The sequence below is a fragment of the Zophobas morio genome, unplaced genomic scaffold (genome assembly GCF_036711695.1).
Source record: "Zophobas morio isolate AGI-343-1 ecotype UQ-CSIRO unplaced genomic scaffold, CSIRO_AGI_Zmor_V1 ptg000004l, whole genome shotgun sequence".
Taxonomy (NCBI): Eukaryota; Metazoa; Arthropoda; class Insecta; order Coleoptera; family Tenebrionidae; genus Zophobas; species Zophobas morio.
Window position 1 is genome coordinate 2643086 of NW_026972109.1, and position 24103 is coordinate 2667188.

The 24103-nt window shown below is 34.0% G+C and overlaps 1 protein-coding gene across 1 annotated transcript; it reads right to left on the reverse strand.

The window, feature by feature from the left end:
- Nucleotides 1–894: 894 nt before the first annotated feature.
- On the reverse strand, nucleotides 895–15412 carry Hmx (H6-like-homeobox). The gene is given in 6 exon segments (XM_064062049.1): nucleotides 895–1715; nucleotides 7719–7867; nucleotides 14556–14912; nucleotides 14996–15151; nucleotides 15204–15326; nucleotides 15387–15412. Coding segments are annotated over 6 exon segments (1632 nt in total).
- Nucleotides 15413–24103: the final 8691 nt, after the last annotated feature.

The window sequence follows — 24103 nt, forward strand, 5'->3', positions numbered from 1 at the left end:
TCTGAAGATCACGTCACTAGGGCTTAATCTGACCTGACTTGATCTAACTTGAACTAACTTGCTTTGACCGGACCTGACTTGTCCTGACAAAATTTGCTTTGAGTTGACCTTACTAGACCTGACTTGACTTGATCTGAGCTGACATGATTTGACTTGAAATGACTTGACCTGGCCTGACTTGACTGATCTGACTTGGCTTGATCCTACTAAACTTACCTTGACCTGGCTTGGCCTGACCTGATTTGACTGGGCCTGACTTCATCTGAGTTGACTTAATTCGCATAGAGCTGAATGACTTAACCTGACCTGAAATGACTACCTGGCTTGACCTGATCTGTCCCGACTTAGTCATGACTTAACCAAACTTGCCTTGACCTTATCTGACTTGAAATTACTTGACGTGACCTAACTTCACTTGATCAGACCTGATTATTATCACTACCTACGAGATTTTTTTATTTTTTTTTTTCTCTTGAATTTGTTACTTTTAAACTCAAAAATACCAAAATAACATTTTTTAACTGAAACCTGGAATTATTTTTTTTTGGATTAATTTTGAATACTTTGACTCTTTCGTAATGAAAACTCGGTTTTTACTGGATGTCCATTTATTCACTGTAACAACATTTGTTTACTACACAGTTATACACATAATTATCAACTAGTTTTTGGCGTATAGGTAACTGTGGTAGCTGCTTATAAATCCAATATGTACAATTAGCTACATAAAATAAATAAATATATAAATTACAGTCAGTATGTACACAAGCATTTTCTACAATAAATAAACTAATTTGCACGTAACTGTGATGAGGCCGAGTAAACAATAATCTTTTGATTTATAACAAAACCTTTGCACAAGAACCCATAATTCGTTTATAAATTTGCACTTATTCAGACGAGTCCAGACATGGGCGGTCGATTCACTGGACTGGATGGTAAATTATGCACTGCCGCAGCCACAGCCGCTTGATGGTGATAGTATAAGGAACTAGGATACCCAGCGGGTGACGTCACCGAGCTACCCCCACTGGTACTACCATCCCTACTAACCTCCAACGGATGGTGCAAAGTCAACCCATGATTCTGCTCAAACGGGTGCCTTATCGTCGAGTTGGCCGACTCATGGTACAAAATCGGCACCCGCACTAACCTCTGTGCGGCGTGCGCCATATTAGCCGCCTCCAGCTCCGCCGCCAGCTGCCTCTTCCACTTGTTTCTCCTATTCTGGAACCAGATCTTCACCTGGGTTTCCGTCAAGTGTAAACTAGCAGCCAAACCGGCGCGCTCTGACGACGACAAGTACCTCTTCATGTCGAACGTCGACTCTAATTGGAAAACTTGCGATCTAGAGAAAACCGTCCTCGTTTTCTTTTTCCTTTTGTTGGAGAGGGAGTTGCCGGGACTTAGGTTGGAGTTCTGGATTTTCTTGTCTTTGTCGTTGTTGTCGTAGTCGCTTTCGTCTTCTTCCACTTCTTCGTCTATGACCATGTTGTCGCCTTCTCGGTATGGGCTTTTTGAGCGCATGTTGATGTAGTTTTGGTCGAGGAAGGCGGGATGGGTTGATGGGATGTGGTGGGGGCTGCCGGGGGGAGATCGCTGGTGATCGGAAGGAGACGAAGGGCGAGACGATCGGCTGTTTTCGATTGTGTGTGACGTGTTTTGGTTGTCACGGGGCGAGATGGGGGGGGACTGGTCGTCGTTGGTTGAGCCACCTGGAAAAAAATCTACGTCAAAATTGCTGTGACCAATCAGGGCCGAGTTTTCTGTAAATGATTCGTTCGTGCTATTTGCATGATTTATTTAAAGTACAAGTTGTTGTATTTAAGTTTATAACTACAACTATTTCAGAAGGAAGATCGATTTAAATTGGTTGAAACAGTATATCGGGGGTCTGTTATTTGTTGTAATCGATGTTATTTACATTAGGGTCTTGATTGAGATAATATCCATCGAAACCAATTAAGTTTTGAATTGCTTAGACACCCACATCTTTCATGCTCAACTACTGTTACAAAACTTTACAAGTAAAAGCTGATTTATGTTCCAATTTTAGGTAGTTTTGATATAAAGGAGAATATCTACTATATAATTTTAAAGCAGTATTATTCATTTTCGTAGTTAAAAAAAAACCTTAACGAAAATTTACGAAACTGGAATAAAACAGTGAAAATAATTTTCGAATACCTATTTACTGTTTATGCGAAAAATGTTAACAGAATTTATTATTGTTGTTATTTGTTGCTATAATTCCAAGAAATTATATTATATTGTGATTAAAATTAGTGTTTAGTTAAATGACCTAAGGCAAAGTGTAGGTTCTGAGCCCTAAACTTTATCTGTTTTTGGCTTACGTTATAAATTTCGTTAAGATGGCCTCTCCAAATATTTATTTTGAACGTCCTTTTCAAGTAAGTCGTTGAATTTTAAAATTATGCGTATTAAATGACGAAATATACTCGAAGCTTATTTCTGACTCTGTTATGCCCTTTATTGAAGAAATCTGCAGAAAGTAGTCTTTTCCAATGTTGCCAATTCTGAAAATAATCAGTGTCTAACCCACAGACTTTGAGGAAGAGTGAGAACAAAAATAAATAAAATAGTAAATGAAGTCGAAAAATTCAGAGAATAAACCCTTTTTTGCTTTTTTGTTACATAATTTTTAAATTTCCAGATAGTTTTTTTAGAGTAAACAAAAGGTGAGTGACTATTAATGTTTGTCATTTTGTGTCAGTTTGGCAACTATTTAAAATTTATGATGGCATACCTGACTGTCAAAGTGACATTTATGAACGTTTGTTAGACGTCCTTATGTCAAAATTGACAACTGTGAACTGACATACTAACATGGATACCAATAATTCAGAATTGCCAACACAAAAATTCAAAGATAGTTGGGACCCCCAAGAAGATTTCACTTAAAAAAAGAAATTTGGGACCCCCGGGAAGGTTTTATACTTTTAAAAAAGACAGTTGGCACCCCTGAGAAGGTTTATATTCTTAAAAAAAGACCGTTGGGACCTCCGAGAAGGTTTCACATTCTTAAAAAAAAACATTAGGCGCCCCCGAGAAGGTTTTACATTTTTAAAAAAGACACTTGGGACCCCTGAGAAGGTTTTATATTTTTAAAAAAGACAGTTGGGACCCCCGAGAAGGTTTCACTTAAAGAAAAGACACTTGGGGTCCCCGAGAAGGTTTTACATTTTTAAAAAAGATATTTGGGAGCCCCGAGAAGGTTTCACTTAAAAACAGACACTTGGGGCCCTCGAGAAGGTTTTACATTTTTAAAAAAGACTGTCGGGACTCCCGAGAAGGTTTCACTTAAAAACAGATACTTGGGACCCTCGAGAAGGTTTTACATTCTTAAAAAAAACCATTTGGTGCCCCCGAGAAGGTTTTACATTTTTAAAACAGACACTTGGGACCCCTGAGAAGGTTTTACAGTTTTAAAAAAGACAATCGGGACCTCGAGAAGGTTTCCCTTAAAGAAAAGACATTTGGGGCCCCCGAGAAGGTTTTACATTTTTAAAAAGACACTTGGGATCCCCGAGAAGGTTTTACATTTTTAAACAAGACAGTTGGGACCCCCAGAAGGTTTCATTTAAAAACAGACACTTGGGGCTCCCGAGAAGGTTTTATATTTTAAAAAAAGACAGTTGGGACCCCCAAGAAGGTTTCACATTCTTAAAAAAACACAGTTGGGACCCCCGAGAAGGGGTCACATTCTTAAAAAAAACATTTGGCGTCCCCTTGAAGGTTTTACATTTTCAAAAAAGACACTTGGGACCCCTGAGAAGGTTTTACAGTTTTAAAAAAGACAGTCAGGACCCCGAGAAGGTTTCCCTTAAAGAAAAGACATTTGGGGCCCTCGAGAAGGTTTTACTTTTTTAAAGAGACACTTGGTAACGCCGAGAAGGTTTTACATTTTTAAAAATGACAGTTGGGACCCCCAGAAGGTTTCACTTAAAAACAGACACTTGGGGCCTCCGAGAAGATTTTATATTAAAAAAAAGACAGTTGGGACTCCCAGGAAGGTTTCACATTCTTAAAAAAACACAGTTAGGACCCCCGAGAAGATTTCACATTCTTAAAAAAAAAACATTTGGCGCCCCCGAGAAGGTTTTAGATTTTTAAAAAAGACACTTGAGACCCCCGAGAAGGTTTTACATTTTTAAAAAAGACAGTCGGGACTCCCGAGAAGGTTTCACTTAAAAACAGACACTTGGGACCCCCGAGAAAGTTTCACATTCTTAAAAATAACATTCGGCGCCCCTGAGAAAGTTTTATATTTTTAAAAAAGACATTTGGGGCCCCTGAGAAATTTTTACGTATTTAAAAAAGAAAGTCGGGATCCCCACCAAAGGTTTCACTTAAAATAAGACACTTGGGGCCCCCGAGAAGGTTTTAGATTTTTAAAAACGACACTTGGGAATCTCGAGAAGGTTTTACATTTTTAAAAAAGACAGTCGGGGCCCCTGAGAAGGTTTTACATTTTTAAAAAAGACCCTCGGGAACCCGAGAAGGTTTCAATTAGAAACAGATACTTGGGGCCCCCGAGAAGGTTTTACATTTTTAAAAAGACACTTGGGGCTCCCGAGAAGGTTTTATATTAAAAAAAAAGACAGTTGGGAACCCCAAGAAGGTTTCACATTCTTAAAAAAAACACAGTTGGGACCCCCGAGAAAGTATCACATTCTTAAAAATAACATTCGGCGCCCCCAAGAAGTTTTATATTTTTAAAAAAGACATTTGGGGCCCTTGAGAAGGTTTTACGTATTTAAAAAAGAAAGTCGGGATCCCCACCAAAGGTTTCACTTAAAATAAGACACTTGGGACCCCCGAGAAGGTTTTACATTTTTAAAAACGACACTTGGGAATCTCGAGAAGGTTTTACATTTTCAAAAAGACAGTCGGGACCCCTGAGAAGGTTTCACTCAAAAATTGACGCTTGAGGCCCCCGAGAAGGTTCTACATTTTAAAAAAAGACAGTTGGGACCCCCAAGAAGGTTTCACATTCTGAAAGCAAGCATTTGGCGTTCCCGAGAAGGTTTTACATTTTTAAAAAAGAGACCTGGGACCCCTGAGAAGGTTTTACATTTTTGAAAAAGACAGTCGGGACCCCGAGAATGTTTCACAATCTTAAAACAAAAACATTTGGCGCCCCCGAGAATGTTTTATATTTTTAAAAAAGATACTTGGGACCCCTGAGAAGGTTTTACATATTTAAAAAAGAAAGTCGGGTTCCCCGAGAAGGTTTCACTTAAAATAAGACACTTGGGGTCCCCGAGAAGGTTTTACATTTTTAAAAAAGACACTTGGGAATCCCGAGAAGGTTTTACATTTTTAAAAAAAGACAGTCGGAGCCCCTGAGAAGGTTTCGCTTAAAAATAGACGCTTGAGGTCCCCGAGGAGGTTCTACATTAAAAAAAAAAGACAGTTGGGACCCCCAAGAAGGTTTCACATTCTTAAAAAGAGACAGTTGGGACCCCCGACAAGGTTTCACATTCTTAAAAAAAAACATTTGACGTCCCCGAGAAGGTTTTACATTTTTAAAAAAGACACTTGGGACTCCCGACAAGATTTTACATTTTTAAAAAAGACAGTGTCGGGACTTCCGATAAGGTTTCACTTAAAAACAGACACTTGGGGCCCCCGAGAAGGTTTTACATTTTAAAAAAAGACAATTGGGATCCCCAAGAAGATTTCACTTAAAAAAAAGACATTTGGGACCCCCGAGAAGGTTTTACACTTTTACAAAATACAGTTTGGAACCCCGCGAAGGTTTTACATTTTTAAAAAAAGACAGTTGGGACCCCTGAGAAGGTTTTACACTTTTAGAAAAGACAGTCCGGACTTCCGAGAAGGTTTCACTTAAAAACAGACACTTGGGGCTCCCGAGAGGTTTTACGTTGCAAGAGAAAAGGAAAAAAAGGAAAAAAAACCGAATATTATATTAAAAATGGACACAGCCACCAAACATACAGATAGACAGTCAGACGGAAACTTTTTTAGTATTCTAGGAGTCATGAAACGTCGAGGAAACATAAAAGTGACCATTCGTCCGATGGACGAAAATTAGTCGAATGTTATATTGTAATATTTAATTTTGCTAAATATTATTCGTGATAACCACTATACATTAAAAAATAAATATAGATAATTCTAGTAACAATGAAAGTAACTAAAAACTAAATAACATCCGTAATTACGACATCCAACTTTTTTTTAAAAGCACCCTATATATTTTTCTAGAGATTCTTGTTGAGCTTGTTTTTTGGAATGGATTATATATCATACTTTAATTACCCATGATAGAAGCACGAACACGTATGTCAATGCCGACACGTACATTGTCCAAATAATAATAAACGATGGGGTGTAGCGTTCGTAATTTGACCAATATAATATAGATCAACGCAGTAACAATGTAAGAAATAAAAAACCCTTGCGACAAGGAAAATTTCATAACGAATTCATAAAGCACAAGTACAGAAGTACGATATTTTATACAATTCGAATTTTATTTACTGTCAAAAATTGAGGGAACATTTATATTGTTGGTGGGCATGATTAGGCAGATCCGCAAGCATAAAAAAATTAATGTCAAGTTGTCATTAAAATTTTTGAACTGAAACGATTCTCACGTTGGTTGCTAAAAATTAATGGAAAATAAGAGTTTTGGTATGATTTCTGAAAAAATCTGACCCGTCGCGTTTTGTCTTTTTGTGTATTAGTAGTAATTACAATTTCACCATGTTAATTGGCGTCGGGGCATTACTATTCATGTCATGATCAATATTGGAAAACCATTTTTACGTCATAAAAATTTTGAACAAGTCACTACGCAACATATACATAAAGACGAATTTCGTATTCAATAGGCAGATTTTTATTTTTTTATAAATAAACTGTCTCTCTTCCCCTCTCAGAAAATAAGTAAGAATAATTAATAAGGGCCCAATTAATAATTAAATCGATAATTAATAGAGTTTTGACAACGATAAACTCTTAAATATCTGTCAAAATTCACTTTTTTCAGCAGACTTAAAATCTTTGCAGCAAAAACAATTAGCGTGTGTTTTTTCATGAACACTCTGAAAATTACAAAACAATCCAGAGAAGTGTTCAATAAAGCAGCAATTACCTGCCGCGATGTGAATAATTTTGTTTTTAGCATTAATCCATTAACAACAATTAATTATTGGGTACCACGATTCGAAAAATGTTTTATTGCTTGAAACTGTTTTGAAAAATTATCGCAAATCGCTTTTACGACTAAAATTACACAAACAGCTCTTTGATTGGCAGTCCTTTATAAATCTGTTTGAGTTTGAACGTATCTAGATTTTTGATTTTGAATTCAACGCCACGTATTACATACCAGAATTAATTTAATTAGAAATGTCGCGTGTATTAAGTAACCTTACAAAGTATCGCCACACTCTAGAAATTTTAAGCTAGTGCACACTCGTATCGATCAGTCCGACGTGTGTCTTGTCGAACCGGAGATTTAGCGACAATATTTGAGAGAGTATTTAACCAGCACGAAAATGGTTTCGGAAGCCTTACGCTAAGTTTGAGTCTAATCGACGTAAGCCGTACAAATGCGGATTGAACAGCGTTGACAGTTACACGAAACGCAATCGCTTCGAACAATAAAAATACCTCGGCGCTAATCTTCTTTACTTAGATTTCTATTTAGGTGCAAAATTACTCACCGTTAGGACTCGACTTTTCCTGCGGTAGCTGCGAGGGTATCCGTCCCCAGTACCATGGTAACGTCCTGGGGTCCGTTGGGCCCCCGCAAAGGGCGGCGTACCTGCTGCTGGCGGCGGCGAGGGCGCCGAAATGTGTCATGAGGCCCAACCTGCAGGCAAACCGCCAATTAATTAACTAAATGTCGAACAAAACGCAAAAATGTTGCGCGGTTTGAGTAATTCGGGGGCTGGTTATCTAAACTTTCTTCCTGGAGGATCTCCACTTAAGGCATTATAAAGTTGGTATTAAATCACGGTTAAAAATTAAAAAGGAGGTGCCGGTGAATCGATATTCCGGCGGTCCCTTGAGGCAATCTGTGAACTAAGTCTATCTGCCATTAAATTTGCATCAAGTTAAGTGTTCTTCTTCAAAGAGAAGTCGGTGAGCGGAAGAAGACTTCCTCAGAATTCCCTAAGAAGCTTACTACCAGTTTAAGTGGCTCGATATTGTGACATGATCGATAAACAAGTCTATGTCTAGCTCGACGATCGCCAATTTTCAACTTTCCTGCGGATTTTATTATATAAATTAACGGAAAACCCGGTGGAATTGATCAGACGGGTGAATATAACCGGTGCAATAAATGGAATGAATGGACTACAAGCTAGGTTTATAAATTATTAGTGCGCCATTACGGTCATATAATTTATTTATTTATATATTCGGACGATAAAAATTTAATTGATATTTTATTTACTCAAATGGAGAAATTTTCCACAACGAGAATCTCATCGGTAAAAACTGTCAGGAATGTCAAGACTTAAATCTTGGCTTTGTGGATTATAAGGAGACGCCTGAAGGGATGATCTTATAATCATCTTATGTTTTAAGGCCCCTCGAAAACTTTCTTACATGATTTAGGACTCTCTTTCCAATTTAACCCCACAAAATACATACTAATCCCGACGAATGTTAGCACAGTCACGCTTTCCTTTTAATTACGAATTTCGCAAAAACGTTTATCCGCACTATAACCAAGTAATAAAGTTAAGAGTTTACAACTGACAGTAACCATAGTTGTGATGTCATCCACGAAAACATCTGCGTATTAACGTTATCCGAACGAGATCTAATTTTTGATAAAATTACTATTTTAGCTGCGACCACTTTGTATAATTTAATATTTAAAATTTTTAATCTACTTTGTTTCAAACTCATTCATTACCGACGAAGTTTAGTGAATTTTGTTGACATGCAAATTCCTGCTTCATTAAATGAAATAATTATATGCACCCATAGGTACAATAAAATTGTGCTATATTTTAGCATTTCGCTTACAAAGATGGAGCCAAATTGCTTCTATTCCTGCGAGGTTAATTTTTAAAAAAGCCTCCCTGATGACGCGAAACGCACGACTTAATTTGTCATTTCGAGCGAAAGTGCCACAAATGAACTGGTTTGTGCGGGTTTTATTCTATTACTATGTAAACATTTTTTATAAGTTTTCAAAAAAAAATTCTCGAGGTTTTTATTTCTGTTAGTTAAATTTTTTTATTGTTTTAGTTTGACATCTAAAAATATCTAACGTTGTTGAGAAAATAGCGGCTGAGATAATATTTTAGTTGCCTTGTGGGTAGTAACAGTGAAATAATGGATCTTTTATGGTACACTTTAAGACGAAAAACACTTTGCCAACAAATAGCGAAGTTCTTGGGTCTAAAAAGCGATCTTACTTGAAAATTAACAACTTTTTTTGTCAACAAAAACTGATAGTCAATGCAAAATTTATTCTGCAGGTTTTGCAGGAATTTCTACGAACGAAATCCTAAACAAAAAACAAATTAAAGGTTTTTCGTCATCAGATACCCTAAAGTAACCAAAAATGCCTTTAGGTTTAAGAACTAAACAACACATTCATTGTCATTTCAGTTAGAATGTACGAAGATATGGTTGTGTTTTTTTTTGTAATAATTTGATAAAATTCCATTTGACAACAATGTTTGCCTGATATAGGGCGAAAGTAGAAATCAGTAAAAATCGAGTTAAAAATGTTTGACGTAATAAAAATTGTCAAAGTTTTCAAAACCCTACGTTTAAATTGTTCGCAGTTAATTTCCGGTCTCGTGTTTTGTTGCTGGATGAACTTGAAAAAATCTTCTGAGCTTTTAGTGTTTTATTTTTTACGAATTTGAAAAAGTCTTGAATGCCGCAGTGTTTTTCTTTAATTCGGGAGACTCTTGTGTATCCATGGTGTACACTTTTGGGAGCATTTGAGGGATATTTTTTTGTAAATTATTTAAAACAATTTTGGGGGACTTTGGTGTTCTATCTCATTTGCCACAATCAGTCTTATCTTAGTAGATACTAGCCCCTCCCACCCACCCTCTGTTCTCTTAGAAGGTATGTGATTTGCCAAAATCAGACTTTGAAGATTAGAAAGATTCTGAAGATTATAAAAATTTGAAAGGTTCTAACTCTTTCATGAATTTAAAAAATTCCTGATATTCCAAGACACTAGAGGTTCCAAGAATTTCAAAAATTTCGGATATTCCGTGTTTCTAGAGATTCTAAAGATTCTAAATATTCTAAAATTTCTGAAGATTCTGAACATTTTAAGAATTTCAAAGGCTGAAAATTACAAAAAATCTGAACACTGAAAATTCCTAATATACCAAAAATTATAAAGATTCTAAAGGTTCCAGAAATTTCGGATATTCTGAAAATTCCAAAGATTCTGGAAATTCTGAAGATTCCGAGGATTGTAACAATTCTGAAGATTCTAAATGTCCCAAAAATCCTAAAGATTTTAAATATCCTAGCGATCCTAAAGACTCTAAATATTTTAAGGATTCTAATCTTTCTGAAGATTCTGAATAATTCGAAAACTGAAAATTCCAAAAAATGTAAGAATTTTGAGGTTCCGAAGAATCTGAAGAATATGTTCTACAAAGATTCCAAAGATTTCAAAAATTCCAAAGATTCCAGAGGTTCTAGAAATCTTAAAGAGTCGACAGATTCTAAAGATTCTGGTGATTTTGAAGATTCTGAATTTTCTTTTGTTTCTCAAGATGCAGAAGATTCTGAAAATTCTGAAGATCCTGAAGATTCCGAAAATTCTGAAGATTTCAAAGATTTTACCAATTTTTGAGATTCTGAAGAATCTAAAATTTATAAAATCTCCTTTATTCCAGAAATTTCAAATATTTCAAAAATTCTGGATATTCCGAGACTCTAGAGTTTCCAGACATTCCAAGAGTTCCAGATATTCGGAGACTCTTGTGTATCCATGGTGTATTATTTTGGGAGCATTTGAGGGATATTTTTTTGTAAATTATTTAAAACATTTTTGGCGGACTTTGGTGTTCTATCTCATTTGCCAAAATCAGTTTTACCTTAGCAGATACTAGCCCCGCCCATCCACCCTCTCTTTCCTTAGAGGGTATCTGATTTGCCAAAATCAGTCTTATCTTGACAGCTACTAACCCCACCCCCCACCCACCCTCTCTTTTCTTATTTTGGCAAATCACATACCTTCTAAGAAAAGAGAGGGTGGGTGGGCGGGCCTAGTATCTGCCAAGATAAAACTGACTTTGGCAAATCATATACCTTCTAAAAGAAGAGAGGGTGGGTGGGCGGGGCTAGTATCTGCCAAGATAAAACTGACTCTGGCAAATCACATACCTTCTAAGAGAAGAGAGGGTGGGTGGGTGGGTGGGGCTAGTATCTGCTAAGATAAAAGTGATTTTGGCAAATGACATACCATCTAGGAATGGGCGGGGCTAGTAGCTTCTCTTAAAAGGTGTCTCACTTGCCAAAATCCGTCTTTTCTTGACAGCTACTAGCCCCGCCCACCCACCCTCTATTTTCTTGGAAGGTATGTGATATGCCAAAATTAGTTTTATCTTAGCAAGTACCTACTGATGACTAATGTTTACAAAAAATGATCAAAATTTGGAAACATTACGAGTTTACTTATATGCACAAGGCAAGAATTTTGAACATCTTGTCTAGTGTTTAGTTGGTAATGCTTTAATGGATTTTTCTTTTGATGTTTTGTTTTGTTTATAATTTATAAATGTCTTATTAAATGTTTTTTTTTTGTTTATTTATTAGTGAAAAATTGTTTTTTCGTAATCTACATCATAAAGAATTTTTGTTTTATTGAGTTGGGTCTCCCGAAACCCCCGTACATAACGTACTGAAGAGAATCCGCCATTTTCCGGACACCCGGTATGTTTAAAAGTACAGTAAAGCAGTCCATAATAAGTTTAATATTTACAGAAAACTCAGCTTTGATTAGCCAATTCAAGCAACAGCTGAGGGAAATGTTGAAAAATTAACATTAAAATAAAGCACCAAAATTTTTTCTTTTCATTTTCTTCAATAAATTGATGATGTCATCATAAACCTTTGCTAAGTAATTAGAAGTAATCAGAATTACATGTTTGTCAATGAGTCAGTTTTGTATGAGTCGCATTGTTTATAGATTTAAAAACATTAACAAATATCCTTCAACAAAGTAATGACGTCATTAATGCAACAAAATTTCCTTCAGTTTGAAAACTAGATAATTTTAAATAAATTAAAAAAATTGAAAGTTATCAGAAATGAAATTCTTGAAATCTGTTTCCTGATAATATTTTTTAATTTTTGTATCGATTACGTAAGATGATTTTGAAAATTAGAGAATTATTGTAATGTGTAAAAATTCTGACGCAATTTTCTTGAAACTGAACTTGGAAACACATTATATTTATCCCCACCATAAAAATGATGACGTTATCCCAAACAATTAAAAACAAAAATAAAAAAATAAATAGGAGTAATAAACTTGTCCTGACATGCGTGTCGAACTATCTTAGAACACAATGATTCTAAGTATTTTTTTTGTTTTAAACCACAAATAATTATGCTGAGCAACGAAATTCACCATTTTATTTGCCACTAACATACTGACTGCAAAAAAAAAATAGTAGCGTAAAAGAACCAGACACACGCTAGTTTTTTTAGATATACCGAGTGTCTTAGTTAACATTCCGCGGCCTTATATCTTCACAACGGGTAGAGATATTAAAATTCTGTAAACGCCATTTTTTTTAGCTTAATTTAGTACACTGCAATTGTGACGCATATACATATGGCGTCAACGTCGCGACGTATACCTACATTTTGTAACGGATTTTGATAGAACGTTAAATTGGAATTAAAATGATATAAAATATCTACTTACGTATTTATTTCATTTTCAGTTGATAAAAAAAATAAATAAATAAATTTAACCAGAAGTGGAAACATTACTTTTGTCTGATTGTACCTGGTGACAAAATCGTCAACACCTAGAACATCTTTTTTAGCAGGAATTAAAAATATATAGTTGTATTTTTCGTGGTGTTTTTCGTAACATTTAATAAATAATGTGCCTGAAGAATTGCTTATATTTTAAAAATCTTTGAAATAAAAACGTTTTTAGTCCCTTCCTGGAACAAATCAACATGATGACACAAAATTTCCTCAAGTTTGACAACTAGATAATTTTTAATAAATTTAAATAAACTGAAGTTATCATCAAAGAAATCATAAAAAATCAATTTTTGCCGTAAAAAACTTAAAATTAAATAAATAAATAAAAAACTTGTCTTGACATGCGTGTGGAAATATCTTATAACACAATCATAATTCTGAGTACTTTTTTTTAATATTTGGAACCACAAATAATTACGCTGAGCAACGAAGACACATATATATTTTGAACACAGGTTAGCCTTATTTTTTTATATATCCTGAGTGTCCCAGTAAAAATTCCGCGGCCTGATATATTTTCGGAACGAATAGAGATATCGAAATTCTGTAAACGCAGTTATTTTTAGCTTGAAGGGTATAGCATAATTTAGTAATAACCTGCCCGAAGAATTGCTTATATTTTAAAAATCTCTCAAATGAAAACATTATCTTTTAAAATAGAAACACTAAATAATATAATGAAAATTATTAAGAAGAGATAGAGAAACTGAAGTACAAAGAAAAATGTTTCTTTTACTCGAAAATCATTTTTGCAGTTAGAATAGTGACAGAAACACAAAAATTGCATAAATGACAGTTGCGAAACCAAACGGTAGACAGACAGTAGTTTTAAAATAGCTAATTTAAAACTGCATAAAATGTACATTTCCAAGGCTGACTTGACTGTATGATTTCTTATTTCGGAATTGTCGTAGTTTTGTTAAACTTCGGTAAAGCTTTTTCTTATTTAAGTGATTGTGTGTTTGGGTGAAAATCTACGAATGAACTAATTAAAACTCCGATAGTATATCGTTTCGGTATACATATTTATGTGTGTATTCGAGCAATCTTGTGTCAATATTTCTTAAACTTTAATGTAAATGCGGACTTAACAGATGTCTTCTTCAACTACTTAAAATTTTATCACATGTAAAAATACTTAAGATGGTAATTTGAAACTAATAAAAATTAAAAATTAGCCACTTTATCACTTTTTCTTTTCGCAATATGTAAATCGAACAAGTTTTACAAACATAATAAATTAACTAACGTCTGTTTTGCTAGGCGATAACCTTGCGACTTAATTTTAGTAATAATTAGCATAAAATCAAGAGGGGTTTTAAGTATTAATTAGCGCAGTGTTAATAAATCTAAAATGTATAAAAAAACGGAAACCATCACTTATGCGCGACTTAATAAATTTACATTACTAACATCACACTTTCGACGTTTGATATATAAATATTCAATTAAAAAGAGCTCTAATAGGCTAGATGAAGCAGAGCGATAGTGGTTTTTCTGGTGTATCTCATTAAGTGTCATGTTTAATTAAAATTGACGCATCGGAAAAAACTCACCGAGAAAGCATGGCACTGTCAGTATTGTTGGTAACACCGCCGTCTAAGATACCCTGTCCAGTAGCAAAAAAACCGTTTTTCTTCGCCGACGGTTCCGTCCGCGACAAAATACTCGAAATGGAAAAATTCGTCGAAGCTCCCGAGCTTTTCTGCACCTTGGACAGGTCCTTGTTGTCAGTCTTTTCGTCGTCACTGGTTTTGATAACGGGGAAGCACGTAATGTTCGGGGGCGAAATGTGGTTGATGAGGCGAAAATTTTCGGGTTCGGGCGAGCCGTTCCTGCTGGAGGACTCCGGACTAGAGACCACGTTAACCTCTATATCGCGAACCGGCGAACTCATTTTTAATCACTCCACCCTGTATATTTTCGCACTTACACAGTGTCCTTTTATTTATGCTTCGGCCGGTGTATAAATATCGTCAGCAAACAACTAGATTGCCTATGACCAAATACTGGTAGTAAGTGTTTTGAGAGAGTTTGTGTGATCAAGAGGGCGGTGAAATTGAGGACACTCCCTCTTTCAACAGAAACACCCCTAACTTTACCTGATATTCTTTCTTTCTCTTCAGCTACGCGGGATCGTGTATTTCCGTTTCTGTCGCACCCTTAACGGTTACAACTTCGGAGAGGGCCTCTTATACATATACTTTACACGTTCTGCTATGTGCAATTTGATGTTGTTGCTTTTTCTCTCATATTGTGATGTAATTCGCGCGTCTTTGTTTACATCTGCCGAGACTCGCACCCCTTTGAAGTGTTCGTTCTTAGTGCTTGTTTCGTTTTACGACGAGATCTTAACGTGAAATTGTCGAATAATCTTATGTGTTTACAAATAATTCCTCGAGGAGATTAGCATGGTGGAAAGGGTTAATTCGAACGATTTCGGAACGAACCGGAAGGCTATTTTTCGACGACGACCGGATCGGGGGAGTTCCGCTGGGATTCCGGACATCGATTTCGGATTTGTGATTTCATCGATGAAACGATTTGCTTACTTTACTGTTGAACAGAATGCTTTGGCTTATCTAGTTACGAATTCCGCTGGAATAAGAACAAAAACTCACAAGACTGCATTTAACGAAATTATTTTGAAATCGTGACAAGGATCGCTTTGACCAGTAGTTACGTATTAGTGGCCCGAAGAACGCGAAAATGCAGGTTTTAAGACACCGTTTGTCTCACTGTCTGTCGTGTTTTCGTTGAAAAGCTCTTAAACTCTGAAAGTACAGTATTTTGAAATCTAAGCGCACTCAAAAATTCATGAGAGTGACAAAACGAGAACCAAAATGAGTTTATTCATCCCCCCCAAAAAATTAATGACGTCATCTTGAAGTTTCGTTACTACAAAATATTAAAATTACAAAAAAAAAGATAAATTCGAAAATTTATAGCGACAGTGAAGTTATTATCATTATTTTTATTATTGTGAGTCTTTTAAAGTGAGCTAAAGTAACGACTCAATAAAAATGCATTTATCCAATTTTATGAAAATCAGTAGCATTATTTACGAGTCTAAGTTCAGAATTATGGCAACCAAAAGTGTTTAGAAATTACTAAAACTCACTTTTCTGTATTATTTGTTCAAAAATCAAACAATCATTTGTTCGGCATTTATTTTTGAAATAATAATGTTGGCATTGCAGCTACTTTGACACTTTATTTGACAGTTATTTGACTGTAATTAGTAAACTGACAAGAAACGCGTTGATTTTGGCAAAGTTGTCTAGGAATCTTTGAAAATTAATGTTGGCAGCATCAACACGTTTCTTTTTCGTGATAATCATTTCCACATGTCAAATAATTGCAGTGCCAACTTCATTATTTCAAAAATACATTTCATGGGTTGTCAGGCGACTTTTAACTTCCCGACTGCAAACCGTTGTAATATGGTCCGTCAGGTTTTTATATTTTCTCGACGTTTCATCATTCCTAGAGTACGAAAAAATTGGTCTCCCGTTTCTGTCGATTTTCGTCAGACAGATTATCTCTGAAACTACTTGATCGGTTAGTATCAAATTTTATATGTATATTAGGTAAGCCATTTCAATTTTATAATGTAACATACACCTATATTTGTGGTTTATGAATCAGCATTGATTTTTTTATTTTAGGAATTCATATTTTCTACCATTATAGTATTATACCAGAATATATATTATTCTGGTCAACCAGTTTTGAAGGTCGATGTATATAAACTATCAGAGTTAAGCTTGTATTGATAATATATTTTTTCCGTTGTATAGATATATATTTATGTAATTGTATGTACTTCAGAGGCGAGGGATGCTCTTTTTTGTAGTTTCCATGATAACTTAATTTATGCATCTTTTCAAATAATTGTGAATTTTCTTGCTTCAAAAGTAGATATGAAAAAATCATTACAAATATTGTAAAATCGGGAAATTGAAGAATTGAAAAACCGAAATATGGAAAAATTGAATAATCGCAGAAAAATTTAAAAATCTCAAAATTGAAACTTCGAAAAATTTGAAAAATAGAAAAATTGAGAAAACCAAAATCCGAAAAATTGAAGAAATGAAAAATCGTAAAACTGAAGTATCGGAACATTGAGAAACCGAAACATTATTCCGTTCTTGACAATAAAAATCAATTTTGACTTTTTTCTTGCTTCAAAAGTAGATCTGAAAAAATAATTACTAAGTAATATTAGTCAGTTAAAAATTTCAAAATTTTTAATTTAACCTCAATGTTTTAGTGCCCAATAAATAAATCATTATTGCATAGAAAGTGGTCGGAAGATAATTCAACTAGATTTTATACAATAATTTCAAAATACATAATCGATGTCTGCTAGCAACGAAAAATTGATAAACTAGTAAATTGGAAAACAGAAGAATTGAAAAATTAAAGAAATGAAATCGAAAATTAGGAAAATCAAGAAATTAAATAAAAAACTGAAAAATCGAAAAGTTTAAAATTTATAAACGCCAAAAATTGAAAAATTAAAAATTTTTGAAATCGAAAAATTAAAAGATCGAAAACTTGAAAAATTGAGAAACTGAAGAATGAAAAATTGAAGAACCAAAAAACCGAAATATCGAAAAGTGGAGTAATCGCAGAAAAATTCAAAAAACCCAAAACTGAAAGTTCGAAAAAAATAGAAAATTGAAAAAATAGAAAATCCTAAAACCGAAATACCAAAAAATTAAAAATTTGGAAAACCGAGAAATTGATAAGTCGGTGAATCGGAGAAAATTAGAAAAATGAATTCGAAAATTTGAAAAATCGAGACTGAATTAAAAAATCGCAAAATCGAGAAGTCGAAGAATCGAGAAATCAATAAGCCGAAAAATCGATTAATCGTGAAATATAAAAATCTAAAATTTAGAAACGCTAAAAATTGAAAAATAGAAAAATCGAAAAACCGGAATATGGAAAAATTGAGTAATCGCAGAAAAATTTAAAAAAACCCAAAACTGAAACTTCGAAAAATTTGAAAAATTGAAGAATTGAGAAAAAAAAACCTGGAAAATTGAAAAAATAAAAAATCGTTAAACTGAAATATCGGAAAATTGAGAAACCGAGAAATTAAAAACTTGAAAAATCGAGAAATTGATAAGTCGGTAAATCGGATACTGGAAAAATCGAGAAACTGTACCAAAAAACTGAAAAATCGAATAGTCGAAGTATCGACAAATCGATTAGTCGAGAAATTTAAAAATCCAAAAATTTAGAAACGCTAAAAATTGAAAAAGAGAAAAATCGAAGAATTGAAGAACCAAAAAACCGAAATATCGAAAAATTAAGTAATGACAGTAAAACTCAAAAATCCCAAAACTGAAACTTTGAAAATTATGAAAAATCGAAAAATTGAGAAAACAAAAACCCGGAAAATCGAATAAATAAAAAATCGTAAAACTGAAATATCGGAAAATTGAGAAACCCAAACATTAAAAATTCGAAAAACCGAGAAATTGACAATCGAAAGTCGAAAAAATTGAAAAATCAAAGAAAAATTAAAAAATCCCAAAACTGACATCGAAAAAATTGATCAGCTGGTAAAAGGAAAATTGAAGAATTGGAAAATTAACAAAATGAAATCAAAAATTTGAAAAATCGAGAAATTGAATGAAAAAACTGAAAAATCGAAAAATTGAACCATCGAGAAATCGATAAGTCGAAAAATCGATGATTCGAGAAATTGAAAAATCAAAAATTTAGGAACACTAAAAATTGAAAAATAGAAAAATCGAAAAATTGAAGAATAAAAACCGAAATATCGAATTTTTGAGTAATCACAGAAAAATTCAAAAATCCCAAAACTAAAACTTCGAAAATTTTGAAAAATCGCAAAATTGAGGAAACAAAACCGCCGAAAATTGAAAAAAAAAAAAATCGCAAACTGAAATATCAGAAAATTGAGAAACCGAAAAATAAAAATTTTAAAAACCAGGAAATTGATTAGTCGCTAAATCGTATACTAGAAAAATTGAAAAATCCCAAAACTGACATATCAAAAAATTGATAAGCTGGTAAATCGGAAAATTGAAGAATTGGAAAATTAAAAGAAGGAAATCGACCATTTGAAAAATCAAGAAACTATCAGAAAAACCGAAAAATCGATTAATCGAGATATTTAAAAATTAAAATTCCAGAACCACTAAAAACTGAAAAATAGAAAAATCGAAAATTGAAGAATTAGAAACCGAAATATGGAAATCGCAGAAAAATTCAAAAATCCCAAAACTGAAACTTTGAAGAATTACGAAAATCGAAAAATTGACAAAAAAAAACGGAAAATTAAAAAAAACAAAAAATCGTAAAACTGAAACATTCAAAAATGGAGAAACCGAAAAATTAAAATTCGAAAACCCGAGAAATTGATAAGTCGGCAAATCGGATACTGGAAAAATGGAAAAATCAAAGAAAAATTGAAAAATCGTAGAAATGAAACGTCTGAAAATTGAAAAAATCGAAAAATTAACAAATTAAGAATTTGAAAAACCTATAAATTGATAAGTCGGTAAATAGGATAAAAAGGTGAACTTGAATAATCAAAGAAAAATTTAAAAATCCAAAAATTCAAAAATCGAAAAACTAAGAAAACAAAAACCTGAAAAATTGAAAAAATGAAAACTCGTAAAACTGAAATATCCGAAAATTGACAAAGTGAAAAATTATTCCATTCTTGAAAATAAAATTCAATTTCGACTTTTCTGTTGCTTAAAAAGTAGATATGAAAAAATAATTATACTAATATTAGTCAGCTCAAAATTTCATGCTCGTTTAATCTAACCTAAATGTTTTAGTGCCAATAAATAAATCAGTATCGCATAGAAAGCAGTCAAAAGATAATTTAACTAGATTTATACAATACTTTCAAAGTAAAAAACCGACGCCTATTAACAACGAAAAACTGAGAAATCGAAATATTGAAAAATTCCAAAATTGAAGAATTGGAAAATTAAAAAGATGAAATTGAAAATCGAAAATCTGAATAAAAAACCGAAAAATCGAAAAATCGAGAAACCGATGTCTAAAAATCGATTAATCCAGAAATTGAAAAATCGAAAATTTAGAAACGCTAAAAATTGAAAAATTGAAAATCCAAAAAACCGAAATATCGAAAAATTGAGTAATCGCAGAAAAATCCAAAAATTCCAAATTTGAAACGTCGAAAAGTTTGAAAAATCGAAAAATTGAGAAAACAAAAACCTGGAAAATTGAAATAATAATAAATGGTAAAACTGAAGTATCGGATAATTGAGAAACCGGAAAATTATTCCATTCTTGAAAACTAAAAAAAAATTCTGGCTTAAAAAGTGGATATGAAATTATTAGTAATATTATTCAGCTGATAATTTCATGTAAGTATTTTTAATCTAACCTCAGTGTTTTAGTGCCCAAGAAATAAATCATTTTTGCATAGAGTTTATGCAGTTATTTCAAAGTACAAAACCGACGTCTGTTAACTGCGAATTAACAGACGCTCCTTTTTTAAAGAAGCTGTTTCACGACCACTTTTATATACAGTTATTTAACGATTTTATACAACTAATGTGATTGTGTTGATCGTAAGCGAAGGAAGTATTATAATAGGGCTTATTCTCGACGTTTCATGATTTCTAGAATACGAAAAAAGTGGTCTCCCCTTTCCGTCTGTCTACCATTTGTACCAATTATCGCCAAATTGTATACTTATTTCACTAGTATCGTATAGATAGTATCAAACGCTAACCAAAATGTGTAATCTTCCCCACCAATCTGATGACATCCTCGCAGAATATTTTTTCGTAAAGGCCATTTAAATGTTGTAAAGTAAGATACTCCTGTATTTGTAGTTTATGAGCCTGCCTTGATTCTGTTTATTATTGTTAAAAATTTTATCGGATAAAGCATCTTGTTGTTTGCATATATAATACGTAAATTCATTAGTACAGCGAGGGTCCAGCAGATGAGGAGTCTGGGGATGAATGCCGGGCCTCAGTTTCACAAAATTAAATTATTGCACTGAGGTTTAAATTAAATAAAATAAGTTGAAGTACCTTAAAATTATCTCACGAAAATGATTTGCCAAAGAAACAGAGCGTTTGGGATAATTTTAGATTCGGAACAACCTTTTGAATTTCTTTTTTATTTATTTTGTTTTTAATAATAGGGTTCATAAGGCGAATTTCACGTTTTCTTAATGTTCTATATCCTCTGCAGTATAAAATGTAGACTTTCCGTTTAGATTTATTTTAGAAAATCAAATACATGGTAACACGTCAATAATTTGATGACGTCGTCTTAAAATTTTGCTAAGTATAAAATAATATGATTTTTAGAAACTACAAAACTGACTGTTCTCAAATCGTGTAAACTTTTTAAAGTTATCATAAACAGGGTAAAAAAATTCGTTGAATCAAAATTTAAAATTTATCAAAAAAATTGAGGTTGTTTAAATTTTTACAATTTCTTCTACATACATTGTAAACTTCCTGCCACCTAGACTTCGATTTTCTCCCTTTTTCCTTCATACTGTGACGCAATTCGCGCATCTTTGTTTACCTCCATCCAAACTCGCACCCCTTTGAAGTGTTTGTTTCCCAGATCTCGACGTGAAATTGTCGAATAATCTTATGTGTTTACAAATAATTCCTTCGGGAGCGCAGCATATCGACAAGGGTTAATTTCGAACAATCTCAAACCAAAAACGGAAGGCTATTTTTGGAAAGTCGTGGAAGGAAGATAGGAAGAAGGAAATGTGTAAGATCGGAAACGAAGTTCCTCTGGGATTTTCCCCGTATCGATTTCGAGTTTGCAATTTCATCGATGAAACACTTCATTTTCTTTATCGTCGCAACGTAAAATAATTAGATTTAAGTAATTCCCCTCAGTGGGGATTTTCAACACCGTTCATTTTTTAAGTTACTTGTTTTTTTTTAGTTGTATGATATGTCTTTGTTGAGTGTGGTTTGATTTGAAAGTTAACCCTTCTGGATGACCAATTACCCCGATTCCAATCCGCATTCCTGTTCGTAATCGCGTAACGGTTCTGAAGCATCAGCCGGAGCCAGAAGAGAACAATTCCTTCGGTCCTTATGCAAACTGAAGCGGAAATAGCTTTCAGCTATTTATCTCTAAAACGTTCTGAAATGTAAATCGTCGAAATCGGCTGAACTAAGCACTCCACTTCTGCGAGCTCGCCACTTTTGAATTCGCTTTTGCACTTCTGAGGGTACTTAACAGTAATACCTCTAATCTGCTCCGTAAGCTCTTATAGCACCTTAAGTGTCTCTCAATTATTATCAAGTGTTTAGAATAGTCCTTATGCCATTGCCGCCTAAGACCCTATTTGTCAACATTTAGGGATTATCCTTTCAAGTGTAAAACTTGACGGAGTGACACGGTATCAGAATGGGAAGGAAGGAGAAAGAGGCGTCCTTGTCGCCACCTCTTCACATTCTGCGTCCGGATAAGTGCCCTTCGAGGTGTACTTAAGACCTTATTGTTGACACAAAAGGTGACAATAGCTGTGTTTTGCTAACTAACGATCTCTTATGCACGCTCGGCTTGTTAACAACCGACCATTGTGTGCCAAAAAGCTCACGCGATTATCGGAAAAGCTGCTGGCCTGTGTCGGCATTCGCACATTGTGCAATGGCCGGTTCTTCAGCCGGACCCTAATTAGCCGAAACGTCGCCCAGACACCCCAAACATCATCACTAATATCAATGAACATCAAAATCACACGCTTCTACAGCTCCATCTGTTCGGTGAACGCAGTATAGTTTTTTTCTTCCCTCTGCTTTCCGAGTTTCATCTCCTGATGATGAATTTTAATTTTGATTTCTACTATCTTAAACACATCTACAAGTACAACTACGAGTATAACGGAGTGTTTCTAATTATTATAGCGGTCGTCGGGGGCGGCGAATCTCCGTAATCCCGTGTACGTTAGATTCGTGATTTTCCTCCTCTTCATAATCATTTATCGTCCCGGTGTGATCATTTCGCGTTTGGAAAGGGTTCGGAGCCGTCAAATTCGTGTTCGTATAAAGTAACAAATATTGACTTTGAAAACCTCAGATGTGATTGGAAGGCCGTGGTTGTGAACCGACGGGGTAGTTTACAGGCCGCTCTATTGGTCGATCCATGGAAAGTGGGAGAACTACCGGAAAATCAAACAAGGGGGAAAAGTATCCAGATGTTTTCACCCTCTCTCGAATTTGTACTCAATCATTTACAACTTGTGGGTAATTTAAACCAAGATTATTCAAGGAAATTACTTGCCGGCTTTTAAGACAAAATAAAACACTGGCGGATTGAATCGGTTTTTGCTCTTTTTAGCGCGGTATTGATTTGTAGGCACTTGAGTGACTGATGGGCGAAATTTTACGAAAGGTGAAGAGCGCTGTTTTTGTGAAGTGGGTTGTTTATTGAACGAGTTGGATGAAATGGGAAAATGTTCATCAAAATTCGGTGTATTTTTAGACAGTCTTACGTGTTTTTTTTATTGCGTTATGTGTACTTGTAGTTGGAAAGTTCGCACGGTGTGCTTAAGAACGTTAGATAAATTCCTTCTAGACGCTGTAAACCTGTTTTAAAACACCAAAAAATCGTACAAGGAAAATATTTTATAAATCATCTATTATCATTCATTCTATTTTTTAATAATTCAAAATAATTCTAATGTGAGCAATAAATATATAACATTAATCATAGCGTTATTGTTTTGCCGGAATTTAGTGGAAATTAAATGAACTATGACTGGAATAAATAATAAAATAATTCGATTGATACATTAATTGTTTGACATTTGTGTATCGTTGTGTCTCTGTAATAATGACCATCGAGAAAATAACTGTGGTATGAAAAAAAAAACTGCAGATTTATGAACATGTTTCGTTCATCGTTAAAAAATCCCATGCGAGACATGGACATAAGAAAAAATCTATCAAAAATCGTGTGATCAGTGTTCACTATTTCCAAACTCCAACTATAAGTAATTAAAAAAGCTCGCATAGTTAAAGCACAAAGAATTCTGTCTCCCAGAGCATATTTTTTTAATAAATTTTTGTTTAACATTTTGGGAGAAATCTGG